The following is a 20,743-nucleotide window of genomic DNA, read 5'->3' as shown; positions in this document are numbered from 1 at the left end:
AATACATGCTGCACAAACTTGATGTACACAGACAGCTCAGATTTTATCTTGACAGAACTAAGGATATTAGAAAATCAGTTCAACTTTTGGTATCCTTCTCAGAAGCCAGAAAAGGTAATCCAGTGGCTAAAACAACTTTATCTAAATGGTTATCAGATTGTATATCCTTTGTTTATGCGAATGCGAGCATGCCATTGACACACAAACCTAAGGCTCATTCTACCAGAGCCGTTTCTACGTCTTCTGCCTTTCAAGCTAAGTTGCCCCTTGAAAATATTTGCACTGCAGCCACTTGGTCTAAGCCTCATTCCTTTATCACGCATTACAAAGTAGATAAGGCTTCCAAGGATAGGTCTTCCTTTGGTTCCACAGTACTGAAAAACGTACTTCCATGAGCCACCCAAGATTGAGGGTGCTAGGGACGCTACCCATCAGTGAGAATAAACTGCGAGATTTAACAACTTCACATAAAGAAGTTATGTACTTACCATAACGTTCCATGTGAGTTGTTTATCCTGCTTTTATTCTCACGTCCCTCCCTCTTTCCCCCTGCTGGCTGACAGTTGACTTAGAGGCTAGTACCATCCTGGTTATTCAATATTTCTTCTTCCCCTTCGGGAAGTGCTTCCTTGTAGAAATAAATAAAAGGGTATATATATTTTTACTCGCAGCAAACAAGATCTGAGGTAATTCCAGCAGTGCATTGTGGGATAAGGGGCTTGGCCTCGAGCTACTGGCAAACCTTGAGCTTTGCTGTCGGCTGTGTTGGAACCGAGGATCGGCTCCAAACCCATCAGTGAGAATAAAGGCGAGGTAAACTCACATGGAACGTTATGGTAAGTACATAACTTTTTAATGAGGAACAAACCAAAAATGTGAGGTGAAAATCTAGACATTTGAGAGGTATATTGGATGCTGAAGTCATAATGACCAGAAAGTGCAGAACATCTGCCATGGAGGACTCATGCGTAGTCTTTCTCTGGAAAGACTCTTCAAAGTCCTTGTCCTCCTGGTGTTTGTGACCATGGATGCTTCCATTTTGGATGGGAAGGGTGTTATTTGGGGTAGGTGGTTCAAGACATATCATTGACTGATGAGGCAAATCTGCATTTTTGCATTGTGGAGATAAGATGGCCCTCCTGAACTTGCTATGTTCTTTTTACAACATTGCAGTGGTTAGGTCTTGCGTTGCTTGCTTCAGTGCCAGTTACTGTCCGCTTTGTTTCAAAGTCAGGAGAGTAATGGACTAGGCCTACTTGACCAGCCTTCTGTTTGCCTCTCGTATCCCTGAACAAGCCATTTTCATTCTGGACAGTGTCAACTGTTTGATGCCCCTTGACTGGTTTGTCAGACAGTCAGAAGTTTAAAGCATTTTCTGTCATTGGGTGAGATTTTATTGTAACCTGTTTGTGTCCCTGAACAACTGCAAATGTAGCAGTAGAGATGCAACATGTTTAGTACCTTTATCTATATAATACTTGGTTAAACATGGCTGTGCAATGAGTACAAAGCCTCACGAACACACTCAGCTTGTAATAGATCAGAAATGGTAAAAAAAAAAAAAAAAAAAAAAAGAGTCCACTGGTCAATAGCGAAATGGCACACTACAGGGTTATACAGCAGTCCGAGGCCTAGAAATGGCTAGGTTCATTCTCTACTCTCACTAGCATTTAACTAAAGCAATTCTCACTCAGATTGCAGTAAATACCAAAATAAGTGCAGAGCTATCATAGTACCTCAGTAATACAAATTGTACTTTTCCAAGTGTTTCAAGCTTGTTACTTTGTCAAATCTAGTGCAAGATGTCTACAATGATTAGTATAGTTTAGCATTGACTAGCTCTGAGCAAATGAGCAGAAGGCCGCTCACATGTAGGCAACTTATAACAGCACATAAAAGGTAACGTTCAGTCAAATCCTCTGGCCTTTAGTAAAAGAGTCCTAGAAATGGCTAGATTGTTTCTCTGCTGTCACTAGAGTTAAACCAAAGCTGTTTACCACTCTACTGTCCATACTGAAAATGCAGATCTATCACAATAAGCCAGTAAGAATACAAAATGCACTTATCTTGGGTGTTTAAATGCTGTTACTTTAATACCACATTTGACAAACAGTCACAGTCATTAACATGGATGCTTAGTAGCAGCTCTGAGTGGGTGTTATTTCTTTGGGATCTGTTTTGTAGGACATCCAGTTTTCTTATTTGCTACTGTAGCTTTTTTTTTTTTCCTGTTTGTCAGTTATATCCTCTGATCTCAGAGTTGATCTGTTCTCTTCCAGGACCTGGGTTATTTCTTCCAGCATATTCACTTCTCTTTGTTAATTGCCTGATGTCCTTCAAGGATGCATCTGCAGTCATAACATATGGGTTGTCCTGCCTCAGGCAGCCCTTCGGTCGGCCGGATTCCAAAGTCTGGGTCTGGCCTCGGCTGATGTCGCACTTTCCCCGACGTCAGAGCGTCTGGGGTATAAAAGCATCAGCCGACGCCATTTTCCTCAGTCTTTCTTGCCGCGCGGTGCCCGAAGCAGAAGCTGTTCGCAAGTGCCGGTCGGTCAGATCCAGTGAATTCAGCTACCGAAGACTTCGAAAAAAGCTAAGTACCCCGTTGGGGACTCTTTCTTGCCTCAGCCGATGTCAGACAAAGTAAATAATTGTTTAACTTGTGGGAAACAAATAACCTCATAAGGATTTCCATTCCTACTGCCTTCCTTGCTTAGGCCCAGACCACGACGTATCGGCCTGTTCAGCCTGTGCTTCCTTCAACCGACGAACTCTTAGACGTCGGTCGGAGTTTGCAGAGGAATTTTTTGGGGCCAGTTTTGCATATAAAATGCCGTCGGAGACTCCTACTTCGCATTTGGTGAAAAAACGGAAGGACAAGGACCGACACTCGCGGCCCGCGGTTTCGGCTGAAACCACGGTAAGGCCTACCGCGAGTGTCTCGGTTTCAGCCGAAACAGAGTCCTCGGAGATTCCTACTTCCGAATCCATTCAACCGACCACTGCGGCCCGGGAGGCCCCGGCTGAGTTGGCTACCGAGCTACTTACCGAGACCAGTGTCCAGGAAATGTCCGACACCATACCTTTGGACATTTCTACTCCTGCACGTGGGGCAGCTAGGCCCCCTGTTTCCATGTCCATTAAGGCCTTTTCTAGGGCTAAAGCTGCTAAACTTTCTAAAGCTTTGCCTCCCAAGACTACCTCCCAGAGGCCTTCCTCTAGTTCTCAGATCCTCAGCCTTGCAGAGGACCTTATTTCTTTAATTAGAGGTTCACAACCTCACCCAGACAGGGCCTCTCACCCTCCACCGGACAAAAGGCCCAGGACTGACCCCTCTGACCCACACTCTTCAGATGAGTCCACGGATGGATCTGAGTTGTCAGGCCACCAGGAGGAGGCTTATTCGCCTTATGAGGATTCAGATGCTGAGGAATCTATCCCTTCGGCCTCCCCTCCTGAAGAGTTTTCCTTTGGTGAGACTCTACACTCCATGAGAGAGCATTTTCAATGGCAAGGTCAGGAATTCTCTGATTCTAGAAAAAGATTAAGGACCTTTTTGCATTTGCCTCAACATAGGCCCTTAGCTATACCTCCTGTTTTGAATGTAATTGATGATGTGTACAATGATGTCAGTACAGCCCCTGATACTCTTCCTCCGCCCCCTGCCAAACCTGACAGATACTACAGGGTCCCGGATTCTCATTTCCATCTGTATAAAGCCCATTCTGCAGACCCTGAAACTATTTCTCACGGCCCTAAAGGGGTTGCGGCCACCACTGCCAAAAATCCTCTACCCTCTGAAAGAGAGTCTAGAGCTTTAGAGAGATGGGGAAAGAAGGTATATACTTCTGCAACTCTTTCTGTCAGGGCATTAAATTGTCAATTTCATATGATACAGTACCAAGAGTATTTGTTAGATAAACTGAATAAGAAACTTTCTTCTCCTGAACCCCTTGACCGTAAATCCCTTCAGGATTTGGTACACAACTCACAACAGGTTAGTAATCATTTCTTAAAATGTGGCTATGATGCATTGGAGGCTTTATTTAGGTCAGCTATGACTGGGGCAGTTATTCGTAGGCATGCCTGGCTGAAGGAACAATCTTTGCCAGACCATGTTAAAGCTAAACTCCTGGATGCTCCAATGGAGAAACAAAATTTATTTGGCTCCTCTGCTCAGGAGGTCTTAAAAAAGGTTGAAGAAAAGGCAAAATCTGTGCAAACAGTTAAGGATTTCCTGCAAGTACAACCACCGAGATTCAGCAGAAACTGGCCTACTAAGAATTGGTCCTTTCCAGACTCGGACAGAGCCCAGAGAGGCAGGAACAGACACCCTAGAGGCAGAGGCCAATCAAAGGGCTCCTACAGAGGCCGTCAGTGGCAGCCTGCCAACCAGAGGAGTAGTGCAACAGCAGCAACAACAACTACTACACCAGGACAGGCTCAATGACTTTACTCTGATTCCGCCTACCAGGGATCAACTGGAAGCACCCTTGGGCAGAAAACTGGCTTTATTCTCAAAAAACTGGCATTATATTACAAGGGACACATGGACACTGCAAATAATAGACAAAGGATACAGGTTCCACTTCCACACTTTGCCAAAAAGAAACGGAATGCCAAACCTACCACCAAATCAGAGGGCAGAGGCTTTAAGGCAGATCAACAATTTGCTTCAGATGAAAGCTATAGAAAAGGTACCACTTTCAGAACAAGGCCAAGGATTTTACTCCAGTCTATTCCTTGTACCAAGAAAAGAAAATCAATGGAGGCCTATTCTCGACCTGTCCGCACTGAATACTTACCTCATTGTGCCAAAATTCAAGATGCTGACCCTACAGCAACTTCTTCCCATGTTGGGCAAGGAGTCTTGGCTGGTGACTCTAGATCTCAAGGAGGCATATCTGCACGTCCCTATTCGACCAAGTTGCAGAAGACACCTCGGATTTCTTGCAGGATCAGAGCATTATCAATTCTCAGCATTGCCCTTTGGCTTATCTACTGCGCCCAGAGTATTCACGAAATGCCTGGCATCAGTAATTGCACACTGCAGACTTCAGGGGATTCAAATCTACCCATATCTGGACGACTGCCTAATACAAGCGGACAACAAGGGAAATTTGATAAAGGACTTGGCCTATGCCATTCACCTGTTACAGGCCTTAGGATACACAGTCAACATCCAAAAGTCAAGACTTGTGCCATCCCAAAGGATAACCTTTTTGGGTGCAGATCTGAACACAACCACCCAAATAGCCTTTCTCACAGAAGAAAAACAAAAACAACTTCCAGATTACTTCATGATTCTGACAAGACAAACTCAGCTTACTGCAAGGAAAATCCTGCAGGCCCTGGGTTACATGGCATCCTGCATAATTCTGATACCACAGGCCAGGCTGCATATGAGAAAATTACAATGGTACCTAAGGAGTATGGTCTCAACACAGTCACAGTTTAGAAACCCTGATACCAATCATTCCTTGCCTTCAAAAGGAATTTCTGTGGTGGGCTGAGGCCTGCCAGTTCAACAGAGGGTTGCCTTTCAACAAACCAAAAACAAGACAAACCATCACCACGGACGCTTCAGACCGAGGATGGGGAGCACACATGGAGGGCAAATGTATCCAAGGCCTATGGTCTCAAGGGCAGCTAAGCATGCACATAAACCAAAAGGAAATGCTGGCAGTGATGCATGCAATCGAGGCTTTCAAACACTTCCTCCAACAAGGCCACCTGTTAATAAGGACAGACAACACCACGGTCATGTGGTATATAAACAAGCAGGGAGGCACACACTCTTACCCTCTATGCCGGCTGGCTATGAATCTATGGGAACTATGCCTGAAGCTCAATATCCAACTACAGTCCCAGTTCGTGCCAGGAAAAGAGAATACACTGGCAGGCAGCTTAAGCAGAACTACCATGGATGCACACGAATGGATGCTGCACCCAGACATCTTCCAACTCATAGCAAAGGCATGGGGAATGCCGGAGATAGATCTGTTCGCCTCCTCCCTCAACCATCAACTGAAGACATTCTGCTCAAGGACATACCACCCACAAGCTTGGAGGGTGGACTCTCTCTCTTTCAGCTGGAAAGCTCTAAAAGTATATGCCTTCCCACCTCTCCCATTAATGTACAAGGTTCTACTGAAGATCAGGGAGGAACAGCCAAGAGTGATACTGATAGCTCCAGACTGGCCAAGGCAACACTGGTATCCATTATTGAGAAGCATGTCTCAGGCAAAACCATGGCCTCTCCCCCTATGGCCTCTTCTTCTGACGCAGAACAATTTCAAGATCATGCATCCCAACTTGAAAACATTGCAGCTAACTGCCTGGAAAATTCCTTAAATCCCAATCAAACTGTTTTATCACAGAGAGTGAAGGACATTATGTTGGAAGCTCGCCGGCCTTCCACAAGGAAGACATACTCAGCTAAATGGAAAAGATTTCTCATTTGGAAAGCATCAAAAGGCTCAGATGTGACAGTGGCAAGCATGACACATATTCTGGAATACTTAGCAGAATTGTTCCACAATGGCCTGTCCTATTCTTCCATTAAGATTCATGCCTCAGCAATTTCAGCAGAATACAATGTGGATCCACCTATCTTCTCACACCCTCTCCTCAGACAATTTCTGAGAGGGATCAAAAATATTAAACCTCCAAGAAGACCCCCTCTACCTGCTTGGGATCTCAACTTTGTGCTGGAGAAACTGACACTTCCTCCTTTTGAACCAGCAGCATCAGCGGATCTACAGTTTCTGTCTTGGAAAACTGCATTCCTTCTGGCAATAACTTCAGCAAGAAGAGTATCTGAGTTACAAGCATTAATGGCAGTACAGCCATTTCTTATTTTCCATCAGGACAGAGTTTCACTAAGAACCAATCCTACTTTTATGCCAAAGGTGGTATCTAGGGTATCCTTAAACCAAGCTATTCACTTGCCTACGTTCTTCCCAAATCCACAGAATAGAGGGGAAAAACTGCTGCACACCCTGGATATACACAGACAACTACGCTACTACTTGGACAGAACTAAAACTAGCAGAAAAACTGACCAACTATTTGTAGCATATGCTACTGGGGTTCAAGGAAAAGCAATTTCCAAACAGACAATTTCAAAATGGATAGGAAATTGCATTCGATTTTGTTACTCCTTTCATGGAAAGACAGTTCCTGAAAACATCAGGCCTCATTCCACAAGGGCCACGGCCACCACTACAGCCTTCCTACGAGGGGTGGCTACCAAGGACATTTTAGAAGCTGCTACTTGGAGCTCCGTGCATACATTTGCCAAACATTACAATCTACCTTTATACTCCAGATCCAGAGCAGGTTTTGCTACTGCAGTCCTGCAGGGGATCTTAACTACACGATCCTTTTCTTAGTACCTCCTCCCCCAGACTGGCTATGGTATTCTACCCATATGTTATGACTGCAGATGCATCCTTGAAGGACATAGTACAGTTTTGTACCTACCATAAATGTAGATGTCCGATAGGTATGCATCTGCAGTCAGGTTTACCCTCCCTCCTACCCCTCTGTGGTATTCCTAGGGTACTTACCCCTCTTTTAGCTAGCTGGGGGAATCTATTATAGTGTATTTGTTTGTATATACATGTATATATTTAAATAATTTTGCAAATGTTTGGAACTTTTTTGCATTTATCCAAATTTAGCCTTCCTAGAGGGCACCTGGGGCAAGAAAAACTGAGGAAAATGGCGTCGGCTGATGCTTTTATACCCCAGACGGTCTGACGTCGGGGAAAGTGCGACATCAGCCGAGGCCAGACCCAGACTTTGGAATCCGGCCGACCGAAGGGCTGCCTGAGGCAGGACAACCCATATGTTATGACTGCAGATGCATACCTATCGGACATCTACATTTATGGTAGGTACAAAACTGTACTTTGTTTCTGCCAATAGACCTACATTATCAACAACTGCAGTCAGCTTTTGTAAGAGTTTAAAAAGCAACTCTTCTAGTAGAACTCCTTTAAACTCTGCCAGCTTTTGTTCCCTTTCCCCCCTTCTTTCTCCTTCACCAGTGATTTTTCTTCTTCTTTTTGAATCTGGAATTGTTTACTTTTGTTTAGCGCTCGGAGTGTAATCGACCTTCTTGCTTGTTGGGTATTGCCTAATGTATGAGGAGTTAAGTTGCATGGGCTGGCATTTTATAGTGCTGAGCTGTGGTGTACTGAACTTGTTGGACTAACTCTAACTCTATTTTGTTTTGATAATTCCCCAGTTTCTCCTGGTAACTTGTTAAATTGTACTGTGTGTGAGCGGAGATTTGCATGTGGGTATTTCACCCACTTGTAAATTTGTAGTTGTAACAAGGTCTACCTTCATATCATTGGAGGTCTCAACTTCAGAACTGAACTGTGATTTGGACAGAAAAACAGTGAATTGCAAGTTGCTGTTAGACCTTTCAGCTTTCAGTTGTATTTGTAGGGGAGTGGACTGGTTATTCAGCTTAATTATATAAGATAGGCAGTCTGGATAGTTGCAGCTTACTGAACCACTAAAATAGAAGACATTGCTCAATGGTGAGGTTGCGTGAGCTATGTCTGGGACAGGAAACCTAATAAATTTAAGGAGTATATGTTCAAGCTTGGAGACAGTAACTTAAAAGTAATCAGCTATGCTCATGATCTTATGTTAGAAAAGGTCATTTTGGCAGAGTTACGAGGTTCTGAAATGTTGAAAATTTCTGTGTGTTCATTTGTTTTTTGTCTTTACAGCTATTGAAGACATTGAAAAGACTTTCAGATTTGCCTATTACGGTTGATATCTTAGTAGTAAGTGTTTTTTTTTTTCATATTATAGTTTACTCTGACTTTTTGTATTATTCTTAACTGTCTTTCTGTTGTTTCTTACCAAATACTCATTTGCTGTTTTTATTGACTGATGTTTTATTTTCTCTGGCATTTTATTAATTTTATGTTCTGTCTTTTTTGTGCAGTAAATGTTTGCTTATAATTTAGTAATCAGCTTGTTGCTTTTTGTTTTATTTTACATCACAAAGTTCTGGTTTCACAGTCTACAGGTGATGACTATACTTTTAAAAACAATAAACTGGTGTGTGGCTGAAACAAGGAAGACATTATTTCTTAAGGTGTCTCAGCACTATGTTCTTAAATGAAACATATAGTGGCAGTGATGGAGTACGTTTTTATTATATAATTTGCCCTACTAAATTCCAAGGTGTAAAGACCAGCATCTTGGAGCTTCAGGGGTTTAGCAGTACTTTGATTACAAGGCATAGATTCATATGGCTTATTGTAGCCCTAAGATAATTACAGGGCCCGGCTTTGCATGGCTTACTGAACATGGGCAGTGTTTTTAAAGAAAAACTCAAACTTGGAACTCGAAATGTGTTTTTTTTTCCCCATCTTTGTAATGTGTGTTAATTAAGTGTATCAAAAGTGCTTTGCACACAGCTTGTTATATTTTAATGTTTCACCAAAAAATGACTGCTATAGGGCATGCCATACTAAAGTGATTCTGTTTTACTGCTTTGTCCTATGGTTTCCAGAATCATCTTCATATATACCCTCTTTGTATGAGCCATGTTAGCCATGGTGTTTAGCTCTCATGTAAATAGCATGAACACAGCATGAGTCACAGGAATATTGGTCTCTGGACCCAGACTACTTTTCACTTTTTTGTTTGAATTACATTGATTTCTATTTTCTGAGCAGATTTAACCTGTAGACAGTAACTGCATGTCCTGAGCAAAATAAGTAAGTGAACTGCACATTTTTCTGAGGCAGTCCATTTTCTAATCTTTCAGATACTGACAGACGCCCCACGTGCCCTCTACAGTGATCATTTTAGCCCGTGTTAAACCAGGGTCTGTAACTGACACTTCAGATAACTTGTAAGAGTCATGTAAACTACTGCTATTCAGCAGTGTCTGCATTAGGAATTAGTGTTTTTATTTCCTTTGTAAACAAGGATAGGGTGACTCAACCAATTCAGGCCACTTTTCTGTGGAGGTCTAGGGAGAAAAGTCCCAACAATGCAAAAAGTTCAGTGCATGAAATAGTAATACAGAGAGGAAATGCAGAGAACTGATATAGCAATAACCCACGCCTGGGTGTGGGTAATGCTGGATTTACCCACGGTTGGCGTGGTTTGGTCCCGAGCCCGAGGACCAAACAAAGCCAACCGTGGGTAAATACAGCATTACCCACACCCAGAAGTGGGTTATTGCTATTATACCATGACATTATTTAAGAAAAGAAACTATTACTTTTCTTAAATAATGGCATAGTATAATGCCTGTTTACTGCCCTTCCGCAGATGTCTGGCATCCGCGGCAGTTCTGATGTACTGCGCGCCTGCGCAGTACATCAGAGTTGCAAAAGCAACGGAGAAAGCAAGATCTCCGTTGCTTTTTTTTTTTACTGTTTTCGCTATGTTAAATGGGTTTAACATAGCGAGACAGTTTTAAAGTAAGCAACGGAGATTTCCGTTGCTTATTTTAAAACTGTCTCGCTATGTTAAACCCATTTAACATAGCGAAACAGTAAAAAAAGCAACAGAGATCTTGCTTTCTCCGTTGCTTTTTATAAAACACTGTCTCGCTATGTTAAATGGGTTTAGCATAGCGAGACAGCTTTAAAATAAGCAACGGAGATCTCCGTTGCTTATTTTAAAGCTGTCTCGCTATGTTAAACCCATTTAACATAGCGAGACAGTGTTTTAAAAGTAGAGTTATACTAATGGAAAAAAGTCCGGGCGACCGGACCTTTTTCCATTGGTATAACTCGATTTACAATGTGCATGCTGGGCAATCAGCGTGCACGTTTTGGGGGGGTCATGGTATAATAAAATATTTATAACTTAGAGAATTCTGGAAGAGAAATTCATGATTATTTAGTTATTTTTTAATTATTGCCTGCAGTCATGATTACTATGAGTGATTAAGTAAGAGGAGCACAGTTACAGTAGTGATGTCAGAAGGGAAACTGGCAAGATTGAGGATGTGGCATTGAGAATCCATGGAGAGGTATCGGAAGAGAAGTATAGGAGAGTGCTTGGATGATTAGAGAGGCATAAAATAAGGAAAGGAAGATGTTTAATGTACAAGTAAGGTAGATCATGTGTGAGGCTATACTCATTAAAATTATGACACTGAGGTTAATAGTACAAAGGCTGTTGGGTTTTTGAAATTGAGTCTTAACAGTATGCAGTGTCAGCTTTTATTTTATAAGTAACTCTTTGGGTGTAGATCTAAAGATTTAACGTTGTTCTTGGTTTTGGTTTAAAGTGGTACATGATTGCACATTAATTACATTGATGAATGTAGATAGTTGTCAGAATGTGAGATTTGGCTATAGGCAGCAGGTATTTTTATTGATCTATGTGGTATGGAGTTGCAGTTTTCGACAAGTCCTTGTAATACAGGATTTTTTGTGGCTGGTGAATAATGTTAAAGGTTATTCTGATTTTTGTGCGAGTATGATGATGTCTTGTAGATCGAGGCCATTTTTTTTATTTGTGGTTAGACAGTGCGGAAGATTTGTTGCAAATGTGGCTGCTTTACTTTGTCTGGTGTAACTTATGTATTTTTTTTTTTTTTTTTTTAGTTTGGTTACGAAGCAGGAGTGGTTTGACCATTGTATGCCAAGCATGGTCAATGAGAAAAGAAATAGCTTTATATAACGTACTTAGTTTTTTTTGCATGTTTTACGTAGTGCACATTTAATGTGTTAAAATTTTAGTTTTCAGTCATTGATAGTATGTAGTAGTTAGGTTTAACATACTTGTTCATTAGTAATGTTAAAAGTGTCAGGATAGTTTTGGAAGGTGGCTGTAGAGAAGCAGTAAGAGTTTAGTTTTACTGGCGATTAACTTCAGCTGCTATGGGTTTAGTCAAATGCTTTTTATGTGGTGAAGGGTTGTTTAGTATGTTGCAGCTGGGAGAGTTTTTAGCTAAGCAGATGGAGTTGTCTACGTATTGCATCAGGAAAAAGCTGAGCACATATTTGTGTGTCATTTGGTGAATATATGAAAGAAGTCAACCTAAAATGGATAATTATGGGATTCTTACTGATATTGGCTTGGAAGAAGAGTTAATTGTTTTGCCATCTTATAAGAGATTGCAGTCTACCTTGCAAATATCTATTTAGCCAATATAGAGCATTGATGTTAATGTTTAGAGTAACTAATTTCTTTAGGAATAGATGGTGTGAGACAGAATGAAGTGCTTTGGATAGATCCAGAAAAAGTGAATTTGCAAGCCGTGTTGAGTGAGGGAGAGAAGATGTTTTATTAACTGAACCATGAGTTGAGTACGTATTTTTTTTTCCAGAATCCTTGATATGGGAGATGGTACAGCAAAGTGATTTTTAAAGTTAGCTGTTTTGACGGGTTTCTGATTTATGAATGAGTCTGATGTGTGTTTATTTCCCATTTTTGGTACATACCGTTCTGTTGTTGACCCGTTTATAAGAATTATTTGGTATGCAGTTTCTCCAGCGATTATGGTGAGATATTCACTAGGGAAGTTGTGAGGTGCTGGGTGGTTCGTTTTATTTTGAGAAGTAGTTCCATAGTTTATTGAACAGAAGTTTTGCATTCCAAACTTCCTTTGTTGTGTGGCTCGTTTAGAGAAAGTGAAGTGTGTATTCAAAGCACAAGCTATGCTGTAATCTGTTTCTTCCTGAGGTGGATTAGATTATTTTTATCAGAAGTTGTCAGCTTATTTATTGTGGATCTGAACTGTTTGGGGGTATATGTACTGGTTGATCTTGTATTAGTAAAGTAATACTTTTTATTTCTGTGCATTATTTCCTTCACTATGTTTCTAAGGGTTTTATACTGTTTATAGGATAGAAGTTGTATTGAATCTTTCTCTGTTTTTCAGTGTCAAGTCTCAACATTATTTTTTGCTTGTTTTCATGTGTTAGCCAATCAGCAATTCTGTCTCAACTCTCTTCCTGTGAATAAGATGCCGCAGAATTTAGTATTTCTGTGTGGTTGAAATAATGACCGCATCATCTAAAGGGAGATGTTTAGTAAGTGATCAATTACTTTGGCTAAGAAGAGCGATGACTACATCCTCTTGGAAATTCTTTTGTGTGAGTGTATGATTTATTTTTTGCGTAGAACCAGGTTGTCTCCTGTAAAGATGTTCATCGTGTTACATTGCTGCAGTCATTACACTTGGGTTATCCTGCCGTCAGGCGGTCCCGCAGTCGGCCAGAGTTCCAAAGTCTTGGTCCGGCGTCAGTTGCTGTCACCTCCTCCCTGACGTCAGTGCGACAGGGGTATACAAGCTGCAGCCGACGCCATTTTCTTCAGTCTTTCTTGCCGCGCGGTGCCCGAAGCAAAAGCAGTTCGCAAGTGCCGGTCGGCCGTCTCCTGAGATTTTCATTCCGAATCCAGAACCGAAGTCTTCTACAAAGCTAAGTACCCCGGTGGGGAAACTTTTTCTTGCCTCAGACCGATGTCAGTAAAAGTTAATAACTGTATTTCTTGTGGAAGCAAATACCTCATAAGGATTTCCATTCCTATTGTATCCCATGTCTAGGCCCTGACCACTACGTTACTGGTTGTCAGTTTTGTGCTAGGTTTAACAAGCGCACTATTAAACGTCGGTTTGATTTTCCCCGACATTATTTTGTTAGAAAATTCAATTATACCATGCCATCGGAACTTCCGATGACCGGAATGCACAAAAAGCGCAAAGACAAGGATAGGCATCCGAGGCCCAAAACTGACTATGAAGTCTCTTCTAGGCCAGTCACTGGTTCTCCGGTTTTCAGCGAGGCACCTTCGCAGCCCCTGAAGACCGCTTCTGTAGAACCACAAGCCGCCTCTGACTCCCACTTGGAGATGGTTGGGCCTTCAGACGCACAAGCTCTTCAGCCTACCGAGACTAACCTTTCAGATGGATCCGGAGTAGCTGAGCAACCCACAGTTACAGAGGGGGTCTTCAGACCTACTCAGTTAAGCATTAAAATCCTCAGCTAACTCTAAGCCTCCTTTAAAGTCAAAGAAACAAATACAGCATTCTACAGGACAGGCCTCCATGCCTAAGAAACAAATGCTCAAAATAGCCGAAGACCTAATTACTCTGATCAGGGGGGTCCCATCCCCCTCCTGATAAAAGGCCCAGACAGGATGCAGACTATGACTCATCCGACCAGGCGTCCATCTCTTCTGATGCATCCTCAGACCTAGGATACTCTTTACCACCTTATGAGGATTCTGATGCTGAGGAATCAATTCCATCAACCTCTCCGCCTGAGGACTACTCCTTTGGGGAAACCCTACATACCATGAGGGAGCATTTCCACTGAGAAGGCCAGGATTACTCAGAATCCAAGAAAAGGCTCAGAGACTTCCTTTTATTACCTCAACACGGACACCTTGCTATTCCGCCAGTGTTAAATATTGTGGATGATGTGTATACTGAATCCAGCTTAAATCCTGATTCCTTACCTCCAGCCCCTGTTAAACCTGACAGATAAAGCAGAGTCCCTGACTCTCATAAATTTCTGTATAAAAGCCCTGTAGCTGACCCTGAAACTAGTTCTCAGGGACCCAAAGGAGTTAAGGCCTCATCAGCCAAGAATCCAGTTCCCTCTGACAGAAATTCCAGAGCATTAGACAGATGGGGAAATAAAGTATATACATCTGCAACTTTAGCAATGAGAGCCTTAAATTGCCAGTTTCACATGCTAAAATATCAGCAATTTTTACTGTCTCAGTTAAAACAAAAAATGCTTTCAGAATCTCCTAATTTTAAAGAAATGTAGGATTTATTGCAGGCAGCTGAACAAGTGGGAAAACATACTTTGCAAAGTGGTTTTGATTCTCTAGAGGCCTCCTGCAGAACAGCAGTTACAGGCTCTGTCATTAGAAGACCTGCTTGGTTAAAAGAACATACGTTACCAGATCATGTTAAAGCAAAATTATTGGATGCACCTTTGCAGCAGGATGTGTTATTTGGAGTTAAGGCAGAAGAAGTATTAAAGAAAATGGATGATAAGGCAAAATCTAGGCAAACGGTGAAGGATTTCTTACAGGTTCAGCCTCCTAGATTTAGCAGAAACTGGCCAACTAAGAATTGGTCCGTTCCAATTACAGACAGACCTCAAAGGGGAAGATACAGACGTCCAAGAGGTAGAGGTCAAACACAAGGTCCTTACAGGCCTCGACAATGGGTTGCATCAGGTCAGAAAGAAGGGGAAGACAGGCCCCAACCATATAAAAAGTAGCTCCAATGACTTCCCACTATAGCTGCCAAACAAATCCTTCTTGGCAGCCCCCTTGGGAGGAAAACTGGCACTCTTCTACCACAATTGGCAAATAATCACCAAAGACAAATGGGTTCTCAACATTGTATTTCAAGGTTACAGGTTCCACTTTCACACTCTGTCAAGGTTAAAAGGAATGCCAAATCTGCCATCAAATCAATGGGCAGAGGCTCAAAAACAAATTACAGCACTCATGGATATGAGAGCTATTCAAAAGGTACCATCACAGGAGCAAGGACAAGCATTTTACTCAAGACTCTTTCTGGTACCCAGAAAGGACAAAGCCTGGAGGCCCATCTTTCATCTCTAAACACTTACCTGGATGTTCCTAAATTCAAAATGTTGACATTACAGCAGCTTCTTCCCATGCTGGGCAAGAAAGCTCGGCTCGTGACTTTGGACCTCAAAGAGGCATACCTGCATGTCCCTATTAGACAAAACTGCAGAAGATACCTCAGATTCATAGCTGGTTCAATGCACTACCAATTCTCTGCACTGCCGTTTGGCTTATCTACTGTGCCCAGGGTCTTCACAAAGTGCCTGGCACCAGTAATTGCATTTTGCAGACAGAAAGGAATTCAGATTTATCCGTACCTGGACGACTGCCTGATTCAAGCAGAGAGCAAGGACATTCTTCTAAAGCATCTGGCGTTTGTAAAAAAGTTAAGTTGCCTGGGGTACACAGTAAATGAAAAGAAATCAAAACTAGTGCCCTCACAAGAGATTATATTCCTGGGTGTCAGCTTGAACACAACGGCCCAGATGGCTTATCTCACATCAGACAAACAAGGACAACTGACTCAATACTGTCAATTGATGGCAACAAAGACCCAGCTCCCTGCAAGAAAAATTCTACAGGTCTTGGGTTACATGGCATCCTGCATACTACTAATTCCATATGCCAGACTGCATATGAGGAAACTACAATGGTACCTAAAGAATGTATGGTCTCAACACTGTCATAGTTTGGAAACTGTTTTACCACTAATCCCTTGCCTTCAACAGGAGTTTCAATGGTGGGCTCAAGCTTGTCACCTCAACAAGGGACAGTCTTTTACACAACCCACAGCCAGGCAAACACTGACAACAGATGCATCGGATTACGCCTGGGGAGCACACATGGCAGGCAAATGTATTCAGGGCACGTGGCCGGCAGAACAAAGGCATTTTCACATCAATCAAAAAGAGATGCTAGCTGTACAAAATGCGCTTATAGCTTTCAAGGTCCTGCTGCATCCAGGACAACTACTACTAAAAACAGACAACAGCACAGTTATGTGATACATAAACAAGCAAGAGGGCACACACTCCTACCCCTATGCAGACAAGCTATGACCTTATGGAACACAGCTATAAACCTTCAAGTTCATCTGCATGTGCAATTCCTGCCAAGAGAGAAAAACACACTGGCAGACGACGTAAGCAGAAACATCATGGATCCCCACGAATGGGAGTTGAATTCACAAATATTCAGAGTGATAACACAGAAATGGTGGAGCCCAGACATAGATCTGTTTGCATCCCCAAGAAACTGCCAGCTACAAAAATTCTGCACAAGGAGTTACCATCCACAAGCATGGAAAGTGGATGCCCTCTCATTCAGCTGGGAGAACCTACAATTATACGCTTTCCCACCACTACCTCTCCTGCCAAAGGTACTCATAAAAGCCAGGCAGGAAGAGCCAAGGATGATCCTTATTGCACCAGACTGGCCACGCCAGCACTGGTACCCAATCTTAAGGAGCTTAGCACAAGAACCACCCTGGGTTTTGCCTCAAATCCCACATCTGCTGACTCAGCACAACAAACAAATACTGCACAGCCACCTAAAGACCTTAAACCTAGCTGCATTGAAGATTCCTTAGTCAGGCAAGCAATGCCTCTCTCCAAACTGTTATGGATGTCATTCTGGAGGCCAGAAGGCCTAGTACCAGGAAAGCCTATTCGGATAAATGGAAGAGATTCTGTGCCTGGAACCAAGCTCACAGCCTTGACCCTCTTGTCCCAAACATTCCTCAGATACTGCAATACTTAACTGAGATGGTGGACAAAGGACTCTCCTTCTCATCCATCAAGATCCATGCCTCTGCCATCTCTGCTCATTACAACACTGATCCACCAATTTTCTCTAATCCGTTAAAACAGCATCTCAGAGGGGTTAAAAACATAAGACCGCCCCGTAGAGCACCTACTCCAACTTGGGACTTCAACTTTGTTTTGGAGAAGCTAACTTTGCCTCCTTTTGAGCCGGCCAACACAGCAGAATTAAAATATATCTCTTGGAAAACTGCTCTGCTCCTGGCAATAACATCAGCACGAAGAGTTTCAGAATTACAGGCACTAATGGCAATGGAACCTTTCCTCATTTTCCACCAGGGCAGGGTGTCTTTGCGAACTAACCCTCCTTTTATGCCAAAGGTGGTATCCAGTGTGGCTCTAAACCAAACTATTCACCTGCCAACGTTTTATCCTAAACCACAGAATAAAGGGGAGAGACTACTGCACTCTTTGGACATTCACAGGCAGATGTCCTTCATGGATGCATCTGCAGTCATAACAACTGGGTTGACCTGTCGTCAGGCAGCCCTTCAGTCGGCCGGATTCCAAAGTCCGGGTCCGGCTTCGGCTGATGTCGCACTTCACCCGACGTCATCTCTGTTGGTCTTCGGGTATAAAGGCATCAGCCGACGCCATTTTCCTCAGTCTTTCTTGCCGCGTGGCGCCCGAAGCAGAAGCTGTTCGCAAGTGCCGGTCGGTCGGATCCAGAGATTACTTCTACCGAATACTACTTCGAAGACTTCTAAAGCTAAGTACCCCGTTGGGGACTCTTTCTTGCCTCAGCCGATGTCAGAAAAAGTTAATAATTGTTTAACCTGTGGGAAACAAATACCTCATAAAGATTTCCACTCTTATTGTCTGCCTTGTTTAGGCCCAGCCCACGACGTAGCAGCCTGTTCGGCCTGTGCTTCTTTCAACCGACGAACGCTTAGGCGCCGGTCGGAGTTTGCAGAAAAGTTTTTCGGTTCTGATTTTGCGTACATTATGCCGCCGGATCCTCCGACTACCCAATCTGCCAAAACGCAAAGATAAAGACCGACACTGCGTCCGCGGTTTCGGCCGAAACCATGGTTAAGCAAACGCGAGTGTCTCGGTTTCGGCGAAACCGAGAAAACTGATCAAAGTACAGCTGAATCTATCTCTACAACTGAGGCCCCTGCTACCACTCTTGAATCGGCCTCAGAAATTTTATCCACTACGGTGGTTGCCACTGACTTATCAGACACCATTCCCTTGGATGTCTCTACCCCAGCACGTGGTGCTGCTAGGCCTCCAGCAGCCATGTCCATTAAGGCCTTCGCCAGGGCTAAAGCAGCCAAGACTACTAAAACAGTGCCTGTTAAACCCCCCACAACCAGGCCCTCTTCCAGTTCTCAAATGCTTACCTTGGCAGAAGATTTAATTTCTTTAATTAGAGGATCTCAATCTCACCCAGACAGGGCCTCTCAGCCCCCAGAAAAGAGACCTAGGGCAGAGCCCCCTGAGCCAGTGTCTGATGATTCTGCTGATGAATCAGACATAACTGACCAGCCAGAGGCTCCTTTCTCCAATTTTGAAGATTCTGATGCTGAAGAATCCATTCCAGCTGCTTCCCCACCAGAAGAATTCTCATTTGGGGAAACCTTACATGCCATGCGAGAGCAGTTCCAATGGCAGCAACAGGATTTTTCAGACTCCAGAAAAAGACTTAGGACCTTTCTGCACCTTCCACAGCACAGGCCCTTAGCTATACCTCCTGTTCTCTCTGTGGTGGATGATGCTTTCAATGATGTCTGCTCCGCTCCAGATTCTTTACCCCAGCCCCTGCCAAACCAGACAGATTTTACAGGGTGCCAGATACTCATCACCACCTTTACAAGGCCCCACTTGCAGACCCGAAACTATATCCCAGGGTCCCAAGGCAGTAGCAGCGACCATAGCTAAAAACCCTATTCCTTCTGAAAGGGAAGCAAGGTCATTAGACAGATGGGGTAAAAGGTCTACACTTCAGCTACTCTCTCAGCTAGAGCTTTAAACTGTCAGTTTCACATGATACAATACCAAGAGTTTATGCTTGATCAGTTAACTAAAAAGCTAACCACTGATGAATCTCTTGATAAGAAATATGTATTAGAAATGGTAAATAACATACAACAGGTTAGTAACCATTCCTTAAAATGTGGCTATGATGCACTGGAGGCTTCATTTAGATCAGCCATGACTGGCACAGTGATAAGAAGGCATGCATGGCTAAAGGAGCAAGCTTTACCGGATCATGTTAAAGCTAAGTTGCTAGATGCTCCTATGGATAAGACAAGTTTGTTTGGTACACCTGCCCAGCAGGTTATGAAGAAAATGGAAGAAAAGGCAAAATCTGTTCAAACGGTTAAAGATTTCTTGCAGGTTCAACCCCAAGGTTTAGCAGGAACTGGCCTGCCAAAAATTGGTCCTTTCCTGTCTGCACAAGTTCTCAAAGGTGCAGGAATGGGCGTTCCAGAGGCAGAAACCAATCCAGAGGAGGTGCCTACAGAGGACGACAGTGGCAAGGTAACAACAGAGGCACAGACACAACCACTGCCACTACATCAACACAACCACAGTGACTTAACCCTAAATCCGCCTACCAGGGAACAAATAGCAGCTCCTCTAGGCGGAAAGTTAACCTTATTTTCAAAGAACTGGCACTACATAACAAAAGACAAGTGGATTTTACAAACCATAGATCAAGGTTACCGGTTCCACTTCCACACTTTACCAGTCAAAAGAGGAATGCCAAATCTACCTCCAAGTCAAAAGCAGAGGCTCTACAACAGATAATGGAGTTAGCAAACATGAGAGCTGTGGAAAGAGTGCCAACAGCAGAGCAAGGAAAGGGGTTCTACTCCAGACTATTCCTAGTTCCAAGAAAGGAAAAAGTTGGAGACCAATTCTCGACCTGTCCACCTTAAATACATACATCATTGTCCCAAAATTCAAAATGCTGACCCTACAGCAACTTCTTCCCATGCTGGGCAAGGAGTGTTGGCTGGTAACTCTAGATCTCAAGGAGGCATACCTGCACGTCCCCATTCGACCAATCTGCAGAAGATACCTCAGATTTCTTGCAGGATCAGAGCACTATCAATTCTCAGCATTGCCCTTTGGCTTATCTACTGCCCAGAGTATTCACAAAATGCCTGGCATCAGTAATCGCCCATTGCAGACTACAGGGAATTCAAATTTACCCATACCTGGACGACTGCCTGCTACAAGGGGACAACAAAAGCAAGCTGACAACAGATTTACAAAGGGTCATTTACTTGCTACAAGCACTGGGATACACAGTCAATTTACAAAAGTCAAGGCTGATACCATCCCAAACAAGGACATTCTTGGGCTGAATTGGACACAGTAAAACAAATGGCATTCCTAACTACAGAAAAACA

General features: G+C 43.1%; 1 protein-coding gene across 2 annotated transcripts in view; it reads left to right on the top strand.

Moving 5' to 3' along the window:
• LOC122812587 (elongin-A-like) overlaps positions 1 to 20,743 on the top strand; it is a 1,667,864-nt gene that overhangs the window by 403,739 nt on the left and 1,243,382 nt on the right. For both annotated transcript variants that reach the window (XM_044084820.1, XM_044084819.1), the window contains exon 2: positions 8,751 to 8,807. In XM_044084820.1, the coding sequence (XP_043940755.1) occupies positions 8,751 to 8,807 (57 nt within the window). The remainder of the gene's footprint in view (positions 1 to 8,750; positions 8,808 to 20,743) is intronic.

Source organism: Protopterus annectens, chromosome 1.part1, assembly GCF_019279795.1.
Source record: "Protopterus annectens isolate FY-2018-M chromosome 1.part1, PAN1.0, whole genome shotgun sequence".
In the NCBI taxonomy this organism is placed as follows: domain Eukaryota; kingdom Metazoa; phylum Chordata; order Ceratodontiformes; family Protopteridae; genus Protopterus; species Protopterus annectens.
Note: the sequence above shows the minus strand (reverse complement) of the source record. Positions and strands in the feature narration are given on the sequence as shown.